General features: G+C 34.8%; 1 protein-coding gene across 5 annotated transcripts in view; it reads left to right on the top strand.

Moving 5' to 3' along the window:
• The window catches only part of TJP1 (tight junction protein 1), a 169309-nt gene that overhangs the window by 132012 nt on the left and 25252 nt on the right, over window positions 1-12045 (top strand). For all 5 annotated transcript variants that reach the window (XM_012732746.1, XM_012732745.1, XM_012732743.1 and 2 more), the window contains exons 9-15: window positions 4968-5107; window positions 5880-5985; window positions 8395-8545; window positions 10563-10671; window positions 10899-11118; window positions 11387-11571; window positions 11673-11768. In XM_012732746.1, coding sequence (XP_012588200.1) covers window positions 4968-5107; window positions 5880-5985; window positions 8395-8545; window positions 10563-10671; window positions 10899-11118; window positions 11387-11571; window positions 11673-11768 — 1007 coding nt within the window. The remainder of the gene's footprint in view (window positions 1-4967; window positions 5108-5879; window positions 5986-8394; window positions 8546-10562; window positions 10672-10898; window positions 11119-11386; window positions 11572-11672; window positions 11769-12045) is intronic.

Raw genomic sequence — 12045 nt, 5'->3', positions numbered from 1 at the left:
TCCTCGCCAACATTTGTTGTTGCTAGTTGTTTGAAGATGTGCCATTCTCACTGGGGTGAGGTGGTATCTCATTGTGGTTTTAATTTGCATCTCTCTTATTATGAGTGATGTTGAACATTTTTTTATATGTTTGTTGGCCATCTGCATTTCCTCTTTGGAGAAGTGTCTTTTTAGCTCTTCTGCCCATTTTTTGATGGGTTGTTTACTTTGTTGAGTTTCATCAGTTCTCCGTATATTTTTGTGATCAGTCCTTTATCACTACTTTTGTGTGAGAAAATGTTTTCCCAATTAGTGGGCTGTCTTTTTGTAATGTCTCTTTTGCTGTACAGAAGGAGAGCAACTATAATTTTAACACATTTTTCTCACTTGGAAACCATGCTGATATCAAACAGTTTAGACTCGATTTTTCCTTTAATTAAAAAAAGAAAGAAATATAAAAAATTTCACTTTTTTTGGTAAGCAAATTCTAAATTTCTCTTTGATACTTATTTTCATTTAGATTTATATTTCCTAATATAAATGGCAACTATAAGTTTAACATGAAAGGTTGAACAGATCTTTTTTAAAAAATTAGTAACTATCTTCATGTTACATTTAAATATTTTTACTTCTTATGGGAACCTCAAATATTCTCATGGGTTACACCAATTAATGGGACTATTTAAAAAGACAGAATCCTGAGCCCTCTCAATTTAGCTGAGATGGAAATGGGGTATATTTATTTCTTTTTAAGTTCCAGTTTTATTCTCTCCTGTTTTCTACTAGACTTTGAAGCTTCTGGTTTCTAGAAACTAGAATGACAAAATTTCAGCTGCAGTAGTCTTGAAATTGTTTCCCAGTTTATGTGCTGAGAATTTAATTCTTGAAAATTTCAGTAACTTGCCTTTCAGATAAGATGTAAAATATTACCAGTTGCTTGTAAATTTCATTTTCCCCTAAAGTTAATGTTAAAAATCCAAATATTAGTTGGATTTTAGAGAGTGCCCTACATTTTGAGAAAAATGTTAAATATAAGAGTAAAATCCTAATGCTAAATTTGGATGTCCACATAATTTCTTAATTTTATTTGGACACATGTCTTTGTTTTACAGATGTTTTTTAAATCCCATTATTTAAAAAAGATACAAAAAAAGAAATCCCCTGATTTCTATGAGAAAAGTTTCAGTTTATTGTGTAAAGAAAACTGACTTGGAAAAATACCATCCCCACGGTGTTCTCTTCCCAACTTTCTGAATACTTTTGTAAGTTTTTAGGATACTGACTTACCTTCTGGGAATGTCATCTTCTTGTCAGAGGCATTAGCATAAATGATTTCTTTGGGCTTCAAGTCTACACTTCCCGGATTTGAATCACTGCCTGCTGTGGGTTATTTGCAGACCTTGGGATTTTGCTGTGCTCTCATTTTCTCATTTGCTGCATAGAAAGTCGCATGATCATACACTACAAAGTTGGTATGAGGAGCACACTGTTTATTGCAGTAGCTGTCACAAATGTTAGCTTTAGCATTCCAGGGGTGTTCAGAGGTAGCAGCGGCAGCGGTCATATGTGGTAGCGCTGGCAATGGCAGCCGCCGCGGCACTGTCCGTGGTGAGTTACAGTTTCCAAATGTGCTTTCACATGTGTCCATGGTTAACCATCTGTAAGATAAAGGCCCAGGTTACATAGTTGGCAACAGTTTGGCGCCAGGATTAAACCTCTTGGTCTTTTACCTTACTGCTGTAGAGAAAGGAAGAAAGAAGAAGGTTAATTGCTGCTTCATCTTCAGAGAACAAAAATCCACAAGGCATTTCATTGTTGTCATGACCTACTTCTTCTGTGTGATGTTCTTTTCTGAGAGAGCAAACATTATGTAGACAGACTTCTAAGAACACATATTAGTAAGCTTCTGTAATAAAGAAACTTATTTCTTTATTATAATTTGATAAATAGTGAACCCTCTTGGTTATCTAAAACAGGTTATGGACCAAAATATGACCTACTCTCTGACTTTGTTAATAAAATTTTATTGAAACAATGACATAAATAAGAATTTGCAACATAGTCTGTAAGACCCACTGAGCTATTTACAGAAATATGTTACAATCAGCCTCTCCTCTGGAATATTGACATACTTTTGTTTTTAAATTTATATTTATGGAAAGAACTATTGCAGTGATATTGTCTTAACCTTGGAGCTTGTTTGTTTTGTATTTTACTTAGTATTGTTTAAGAGCTTGTTCTGGTTCAGGGCTTACACCGTCAGGCCTAGGGATGCTAAGGAAGTCTACAGTTTATGGCACTACTTGCTAGTGATTTTCCCAAGTGACTGTCACTGAAAAGAACATTCTTTCACATATCTCACATAGTCCTGGAAAGCTAGAGTACTTGCCTTGCAGAGTATGTTTTAAACCTTTGTTTTATTTATGCCATCAGCTGAGAATTATTCTCTTAACAAAGACACAACATAAAATATGAGTTACAGACTAATGTACTAAAACGATAAAAGAAGAAAATCTGTGAAAATTTTAAAATATATAGGGTATTCCTCTTGCCTTTGGGATAATCGAATAAAAATATTTGTAATACTGACATTGATCTCTTATTTCAAAATCAACCAAATACACCATACAGTGAAAGGGTGTTACTACTCTAAACACTGACTGAAATGCTTGTGACATATGGCTTTATAGATATAAAGGCTTATTGGTGCTATCCTCTAAGTGAAAAAAAGGTACTCCTTGGTTTTTCCTCAGTTGTTCCTTGTTAAAAATTATCCATTTCTTAAAAAATAACATTTTTTTTGAACAACAGATTTGCTTTCCTTGTAATTCAGAAGGACTATGTTAGTCGTCGGAGTTAACAAAAATGTCAGATGAGAAACGATATAGAATAAACTACATCAAAATATGTTATCTATATTTATTGCCTGAAAACATTTAACAAAATAAGAAATGTACTCAGATATTTTTTGGAAAGATACAAGCACACATGTACAAACATATTTCTGGAAGATAGACTGCAACATACAATGGACGAATATATACTGTGACCAATTCACTTGTGTTAGGTATAGGTAATTTTTCTTCCTGCCTTCTCAGCATATTTACTGGGTAGCTCTTCTGTACCCAAGTACTAGCCTTGGATCTGTATCTTTGCCTTTCTCATCATTAGAATTCTTTATGTGCCATACAAAAAGAGATCATTGATTTTTAAAATTGCTATGAATCACCTCGCTATGAAATTTCAGCGGAGTAACAGTGGTTTTGATAGTAAGTAGTCAGACTTGGTGTGCCTTCACTTTTTCTTTATGTATTAGAGCCCTCTCTGCTGAATGCTTCCTGTATGGTTAAGTTTGTTTTTAAGCATACTTTTACTATTAACTGTGCTTGTGATAGTCCAATAATCTTTAAAGGGATCAGATATTGCCTCCCTTTATGCAGGGAGTTTCTGAAAAGAAAGTATAAATCAATTTTTGTAGGACGGGTCATGATATAACATCAAACAGGCTATATAGAAAGTTGTTTCACTACAGTAAATATTCAGTCTCACTTTACTTCCTACATCAAGAGTTTTTTCAATAAGGCACAACCAATCTTTTAGAAGGGGTTTGTGTGCTCAAAGTATGGAAGAAATCTCCATACTTGACAACCTGATCTGTCTTCTTCAGTCAGTACATTCAGGAGACAGCACAGTGTCTGTGAACAAAGAAAGTCTAATGTAAAGCAATAAACTGTAATGGGATTGGAGTAACAAAAGATTAGTTCTGAGCAAAGAGTTGGCAGTAAGGATCAGTTACTCCCCGGATGATGAGATGAAGCGCACCCACCTGGGGCTGTTGGAACAGGCACACCTGTTGCACTCTAAATGGCAGGTAATTTGCTATGGTGTGTTGCTAGATGAGCTTACGGGAATTTTTGCTCTCTGAGGTGTTTGGGAAAGCTGTTGTGCATTTGAAATGTAGCCAGTCCTTACTGAGATAAACACTGTAAGTAAGTATGAATTACACGTTGGATTTTTGATGACCGAGTATACTAAGAGTTTTAAGTACATCATTAATGATTTGTACTTGTTTTGTAATAATACTTGGCCTACCTTGAATTTAGTAAATACTAATATATCAATAGATTCACCTCATTGAATATGATTTTACAATGTTTAAAATGTGACTTGCTTCAAGTCTTAAAACACTGCTCTAGATCTTGAAAAACGCCTCCATCTTTTGGTAGATAATAGAAGTACACTGAAGAGACCCATGATTTTTCCAAATATTAATTGTATAAAAAATTTAAACAACTGAATCTGTGCATCTGAGATTTATTTTAAAGTCCTAATAGTTACCAGGGAGAAAGGTAATAGGCAATGGAGCATAAAAAAAATAGCCAAAGAATAAAATTCTAGCAGATATACAGAGCAAGAATTTTACAACAGATGGCAATCTAATAGTTACAGCTAGAGAGAACCTTTGAATTAAAATATATTTGATTCTAGGTTATTAAGGTGATAGCCATCATTATTAATGCCAGTCACATTTTAAATTAAAAATTTTGATACAAGAAAGAAGAAAGTGAAATGGTAAAGTTTACTTTGTAGTTTTTATAAGTAAGTAGTTAAGTGGTTAAGTGGGGAGCACAACAGGAGGACTGACGAAATACACTGCTGAGGGGAGCAGAGGGCAGGCCAGGAGAGGTCTGCTGCACCATGTGGGTCACCTCCGGGGTGGGGATTGAACTCATGCTGAAGTGGCCTTAGCTTCTTAGTGCTGTGCTTTAACCTGCTGTGCCACCAGGGAGGCCCCCATGTGTTGTATCTTTTAAACTGATTTATAACTCCTTATATAGTCTAAATCTCAAATTCTATATATGTTATTAGATTAATAGTATTGATGAAATTGTTGTTTGAAGTTGTCTTGGCTGTTCTTGTACTTTTCTGTTAGAAATGATTTTCACAATATCTTTTTGGTTATACTTTTAAATTTTATTAATGTGTAGTCTCCGGAGCAGAGAGGAAGAGAGAATTTCTAAACCTGGAACTGTGTCAACCCCTGTAAAGCATCCAGATGATCATATATCTAAAACAGTAGAAGAAGTTGTAGTTGAAAGAAATGAAAAACAAGCACCCACTCTTCCAGGTAAACCTAGCAAAATACTAGGTCCAGAAAGCACAACTAGACTAAAATAATTGTTAGAACTTACAAGTTTTATTACTTCCAGTGTGTGAATTTGACCTCAGGCATTTTTCTTATGGGTAGAAGATTGATGTGGACTGGTAGGCTTTCATGAATTACCTTTTACATTTTCTAGATAGAAATTAATAATACCTAGTCATATTGAGTAAAGGTTTTCTCCACTACCGCTTATTTGAAGAGATATACTTGATTGGCTTAAGAATAATTTATTTTGACTGTTAAAGTATTTTCATATATAAAATATACCTTGTAGAGCTCTGTAAATGAAACTAGGCATAAAAATCTGCAAGATTGCTTGAAAGTGGCTTGAAGATTTTGTTCTGATGTCTCTCTGTTCCTTCTCTCAAGTCTTCTCTTTGCTCTAATTGTTTAATAGCAGGAGTACGGAATTTAGAAAATAATTGTTATAGCAGCGCAGAAAAAAAGGATACTTTGACAGTATTAACCAAGATGTAAGGATTCCCTCTTCTTACATTCTTGTGTTCTTTCCTAGAAGATAGATTTTTCAAGCCTTATCAGCTAAAACTGGAAAATATTAGTGACTCTGTAACTGTAACAAGAATACTTACTACAAAGATATCTGAACTTTTATTTTTGTCAGAAATCTTATATATTTTGCAGACTTTTTGCTTAGTTATCTCAATGGTTGCTTACATTTTTATTCCTTTTTTAAAATAAAATGATTCCTGCACAATTTAACTTTTCTTTGTCTTAGAAGTAAAGCCTCTGTTCGCTCAAGTTGGACAGCCAGATGTGGATTTACCTGTCAGTCCTTCTGATGGTGTCCTACCTAATTCAACTCATGAAGATGGGATTCTTCGGTAATGCAGTTTTAGACTTGTCTGTCCACTGTTAAGCATTGCTTAAAGTGAGAACTTAATTTAAACCATATTGTACATACTATTTGATGCTAAATTTAGGGTTTTTTTTTTTATATGATACAATCAGAAAAGAGACTGAAAAAGAATGCAGGAATTTATTTTATACCACATTGTTTTCTGCTTAGTTTTTAGGTCAGAAATTATAAAATTCAAAAATTGTTTCTAATTTGACATCAGAATTCTCACAGGTATTCTAATATCCCCATATCTTAAAAAATCAGTTTTTCTCAATATCCATGCTATCTACATTTTTAATTTATTTTGGCATGTTTAACAGTATCCCAGGCTACTAGCTGTTCACAGCACGCTCCCCAGCCCTTACAACTTCAGTTGTAACAAACAAAAATCCAAATGTATCTCCAGAAATGTTTCCCTAGCACATAAACACATCTGGTTAAGAACTGCTGTTCTAGATTAGTTAGCAACTTAAAATAAGTATGTGATGTTCCATATCTTTTATTACTTTGCATTTTATGCCTAGTGGGCTTGAGATACAAATTTGTAAGCAGATCTTGAGGCATCAGGATCATCAGGCTAGTTTTTGTTGCCTTGTAGTAAAAAGGACATGATGTGAATAATTGGAAACTCCCGAAAATGAATTAAATCTAGACCCTGCTCTCATTTTATTTATCTGCTAAAGAAAATTGGGTTATTATATAAGACCCAGGTAGGTAGAGAGAAATTTCTTTTGACATGGAGGGAAATCACACATTTAAAATTATATGTTCTTAATACTAGGCAATCTGATAGTTCCAGGTTTTAGGAATTGTGATAGAAGAGTCCCCTTTTTCCTTAAGAATTAGTTGAAATTTTCTATAGTTCTTTTATGGTTTAAGGTAACTTAAACCTTTCGAATAAAGTGAATTGATTTGAAGCAGTAGTAGTCTGCTGCTGTACAGACGGGCCAACATGTAAAAACTCATAAGACACTTCACGAGGTTGGATCTGAACCTGTTTTCAGATTGTGGTTTTAAAAGGACAGCTTTTACCACAGGATGCAGACTGCAATCAACTATTTTTTACTTTCTGAGGCATACTAGATTGCTCAGGGCTGGAAGAGGGGTTCAGAGGTCTGGAATTTTGAGCATTTGAGGAAATGTTTAAAAGAGCTCTCTGTACAATTGGTTTGGGGGAGGAGTCTATGAGAAGACTTCTCACTCAGCTGGAGAAAAGTAAGATACCAACACAACCAAAGGACTTATACCCTCTATGATCAACAGTAAAAGATTTCAGGTAGGGACCAAAATTGCCACCAACACAGTGAGTGACCTCAGCTCTTAGGTTTATGTTAGCCAGAAGAGGAAACTGTATCCATTGTAGTAAAATCTTGTGAGTTCTAAAAGGTAATGTGCTCTTTAGTTGATTTGAAAATGTTAGACATCTCTCTTTCCTCAGCTTGTTTTTGTTTTTTATTAAGTTTCCATTAGTTTCTGATTTGTTCATTGTTATTTATCAAGTTAAGTGGAAAGGGATTTTTCCCCCATACATCATTCAGGGCAGGTAAAAGAATTGCAGTATCTTCTTAGCTAGGAATGTGGGGTGACTATGAAAAAGCCTAGTATGGTAATTTATATATGTTGCCTGTAATTAATTACCCTAAAGGTGATTCATAATCTTTCTGATTAGCCATTCTCTCAAGTCATCCTTCATATTTGTTTTAGGTGTGTTATAAGAAGGTTTTGACACTATCCTGTTATCTGAAGGGTATACATGCATTATTTCCTTCCCGTTCTGTCTAGCAAGAAAGGGGCAGAGATTGAATATGGGTCTAATACAGAAAAGCTGACTCGTGATGATGAGTTTTATTTAAAGTGCATAAGAGGGAACTGCAGAAAAATGATAACTACTAACAATCCACCTGTTACAGTTAGTAAAGCTTGATTGTTACTCTGTGGTGTTAGGAAAATTTGTCATTTTATACCTTTAATTACTCCTTTTATAAAACAGTGATTCTCCGTTACTGAATAGAAGTTGTATAGTATGAATTTGATATGGAAAAAAGTTGCATTTTTTTTCCATTGAGAATATCCTGCATACGTAGATTCTGCATAGGTTCACATGCATTATGTATGTATACCATATATACAACTAAGACTGAGAGGCTTATAACGTAACTATAAGTTAGTATAGAGCAGTATTGGTGTATTAAATTTAAATATTTCAAAACCTGACTTTGTTACTTTAGATATAAGGTATTGCTAAATCTGATTTGGAATCTTAGGCTATAAATGTTTTCATTCAATTAGTGATGGAGAAATTTTAAAAGATGTTCTTTCATTTCATTATGAATGTGGTTTTCATTGTTACCAGTTTTCTATAACTTTTCAAATGAAATATTTATTTTAACAGACCCAGCATGAAATTGGTAAAATTCAAAAAAGGAGACAGTGTTGGTTTGCGGCTTGCTGGTGGAAATGATGTTGGAATATTTGTAGCTGGTGTTCTAGAAGATAGCCCTGCAGCCAAAGAAGGTTTAGAAGAAGGTGATCAAATCCTCAGGGTATGTTAGTATATTAGCTTATCAAGGTTTGAAAGTACTTAGATCTCCACAGAGAGGCATCGAGCACAATAAACCTACTTTTTAATTAGATTATAATCAGTATAGCAGTCTCTTTAATCAGTGAAACATTATGATTAAGACTCCATCATGTCTTAGTTGTGCTGGACCTCACTTCCCATTCCTGAATTTCTCTTGTTTACTGATATTCTTTGTGTTACTGTGTGGTGTAATACTTTCATCTTATTTTTAATCACTTACACTCATAAAATCTACCCAGGAAGAAATCTTAGATCTCTGTACTGTCCAGAGATCAGCTATGTGACTGTGCCTTGAGCCACAGCTTCTTAGCTGACCATCATCAGATATTCCTTTCCCAGGGAAATAGTCTTCACAGCATTCCACATAGCCCGTGGACCCTTTTTCACGCCAGGTGATAGATAGGTGACTCAGGCAGTTGTGTAGACTGCCCTGGTTCTGAAACTTCATGACCCCACAAGAGACAGAACCAGTTTGAAAAAGGAAGAAACCCAGCGTGATGCAGTCTACCACTGGTATCTACTTCCCTAGTGGCTTCTTGTTGCTGTTACTTGTGTCTTTTCTGTAAGCAGTATTGCCCAGTAGCATAGTACCATCTTTAATTTTTAAAAAAATGTCCAAACCTCCCAGCAGATAAACTCTTTCCATTTTAGTTAGAAGATGAAATCTCTCCAAGTTCCTCAGCTTCCTTTACCTCACCACCTCAAGTCGTTTCTACCTCTATTCTGATCTCTTCTGCATTCAGGCTACATCCTGCATACATCCTAGGTTCAATCTTAAAAATCTTGTTTTTTTCAGTTTTTCTCTTTTCTTCTCTGGCTCTTCATTTATCCTCTTATTATCCTTTTGCTGCTGACCTTACTTAAGGCCTGATTGAGTCCCTTCCCTGCTTTTCAGTCATTGCTGTTGTAGTCTTACAGTATGCTGTGGTTTCTACCTGGCCACCACTCACCCTGTTCTGTAAGCCATCGTTGACTACATTTCATCTTCTGCTCTCACTTTCCTTTATTTTTTAGACGTGTTTTGACTGTTTCCCTTGTAATTCATTCATTCTTTGATTAAAAACAGTTGCTGTTCTGGTAATTTTTAAAATTCTTTTCCTGTTCTTATGACTTTAACAACTTGGATGATATCAGCAGGTCCCTGCTTCTCTCTTGCTGCAGTCTTCATCTCTGACTCACTGATTTCCACGTGACATTGTATTGTGATTACATTATATTGTGATTGTATTTATATTGTTCTTAAACACATATTTAATAATGTCCACTACACTGAAGAAATGAAACAGACCTATTCTCTTACCGCCTCATAGCCTGTTGGAAATAACCTGAACAAATATCATTTTAAATGTATTTTGAGTTTATTTTTGTTTTGTATCATAAGAATGATGCATACTGTTTTTTATGAATGTTGGAAATATTGGAAAAGATAAAAAAAAAAAAAAAACAAATCTGCCTGTAATCCTGCAGTCAGTGATGACATGTTGATGACTTCCATTTGCCCCTTAGGGATTCCGAGTACAAATGAATATCCACCTGGCAGATGTGAGCCTGTACCTGCAGGTGCCATGAAGCATGCTGCCTTTTTTCATTCTATTTTCTTTGTTTTTTTCTCAGAGACTAGTAAAACTAGGGTTGTGTTACACATTCACAGAATTTATAGTTTTAAAATCTAAAGCCAGAAATGATATAATAATAATTGAAATAAGTTTCTTCTGACCTAAATTGTCTAGAATTTACCAATTTGATAACCTTTAATGTCAGGCTGTATTGCTAGTTTTAAATGGATTTTTACTTTACCCACTTTTTTCTGTTTATTTTAAAGATGATTATATTTTCTTCAAAGTAAAATAAGTTTTCCCTTTTAAAAGTAGATAATTTTCCAATTAGTTGAATTCTGATAATATTTGTTTCTGATGTAGACTGTTATTTTTATAATCTTTAAATATGCTAGGAGTAATTTGTAAAATGTATTTTAATAGGTAAACAATGTAGACTTCACAAATATCATAAGAGAAGAAGCTGTCCTTTTCTTACTCGACCTTCCTAAAGGAGAAGAAGTGACCATACTGGCTCAGAAGAAAAAGGATGGTAAGATACTGTCAAAATGGAGAAAACACGTCATAATGGGGATGTATATGAGACAAAATACTAAATATGGTATACCTGGCATATTGTGAGGATTTAGCACCTGTTAGACGCTATTGTTTTTGTTGTTAGTATTTATCAACAGCATCTTAACATAAAATACAGTCTCTGCAGGTGAATTTTTTATCCCAATATCAATAATTTTTTTTTGTTGTTTTGATTCTTCTTAGTTTATCGCCGCATCGTAGAATCAGATGTAGGAGATTCCTTCTATATTAGAACCCATTTTGAATATGAAAAAGAATCTCCCTATGGCCTTAGTTTCAACAAAGGAGAAGTATTCCGTGTTGTGGACACCTTGTACAACGGAAAACTTGGCTCTTGGCTTGCTATTCGAATTGGCAAAAATCATAAGGAGGTGGAACGTGGTATTATCCCCAACAAGAACAGGTATGCATGTTTGGATACTTCTCATAAAACAAATTAGTATATGATGATAGAAGATTTCAATCCCACCAGGAAATCTTAGTAATTTAAAGAATTAGTTTTCATTGTGTTAGCCATATGTGTAAACTGGTTTAGTGGTACAAACTTCTTTAGTAGCTTAAACTTTAATACTTAAACTACATGGGAAGTGCTAGCCAGTATTTCCGCATTTCATCCTACTGTGGGTCTTTTTATTATTTTGTGTTAATACCCTTATGTTTAACTTGTCCAGAGCTGAACAGTTAGCCAGTGTACAGTACACACTTCCAAAAACAGCAGGAGGAGACCGTGCTGATTTCTGGAGATTCCGTGGTCTTCGCAGTTCCAAGAGAAACCTTCGAAAGAGCAGAGAGGATTTGTCAGCTCAGCCAGTTCAAACAAAGTTTCCAGCATATGAGAGAGTTGTTCTTCGAGAAGGTAGTTTATTTTCTATAGACTAGCCTGATACCCTTTAATTTGAACATGTGTAAGGGGGAAAAGCATAAACTTTGCTATTTTCATTGTCTTTTTCTCCCTAGCTGGATTTCTGAGGCCTGTAACCATCTTTGGACCAATAGCAGATGTTGCCAGAGAAAAACTGGCAAGAGAAGAACCAGATATTTATCAGATTGCAAGTAAGTCGCCTCCGTACTGATGTGTAAGATGAAGGTGAGGGTGTTTCTTGCTGCCAGTTACTCCTCTAAAAGATGGGTGTGGTTCACTCACCTAAGAGAAATAATACTTGTTGTACATGAAAACTTGCTGTTCATCCCACTTACTTTTCTTGGAGGGAAACCTGAGAGATTTTGTCCCTGTGAGCCAGTTCCCTTTAATAACAAGAGAAATTGCCACGCATGAAACTCTAAACTTTACATGAAACTGCTTGGCCCATTATCTTAATTCTGACACCGT

Source organism: Condylura cristata, unplaced genomic scaffold (assembly GCF_000260355.1).
Source record: "Condylura cristata isolate star-nosed mole 26May11 unplaced genomic scaffold, ConCri1.0 scaffold00035, whole genome shotgun sequence".
NCBI classification, from domain to species: Eukaryota; Metazoa; Chordata; class Mammalia; order Eulipotyphla; family Talpidae; genus Condylura; species Condylura cristata.
This window is presented reverse-complemented; position numbering and strand designations above follow the sequence as displayed.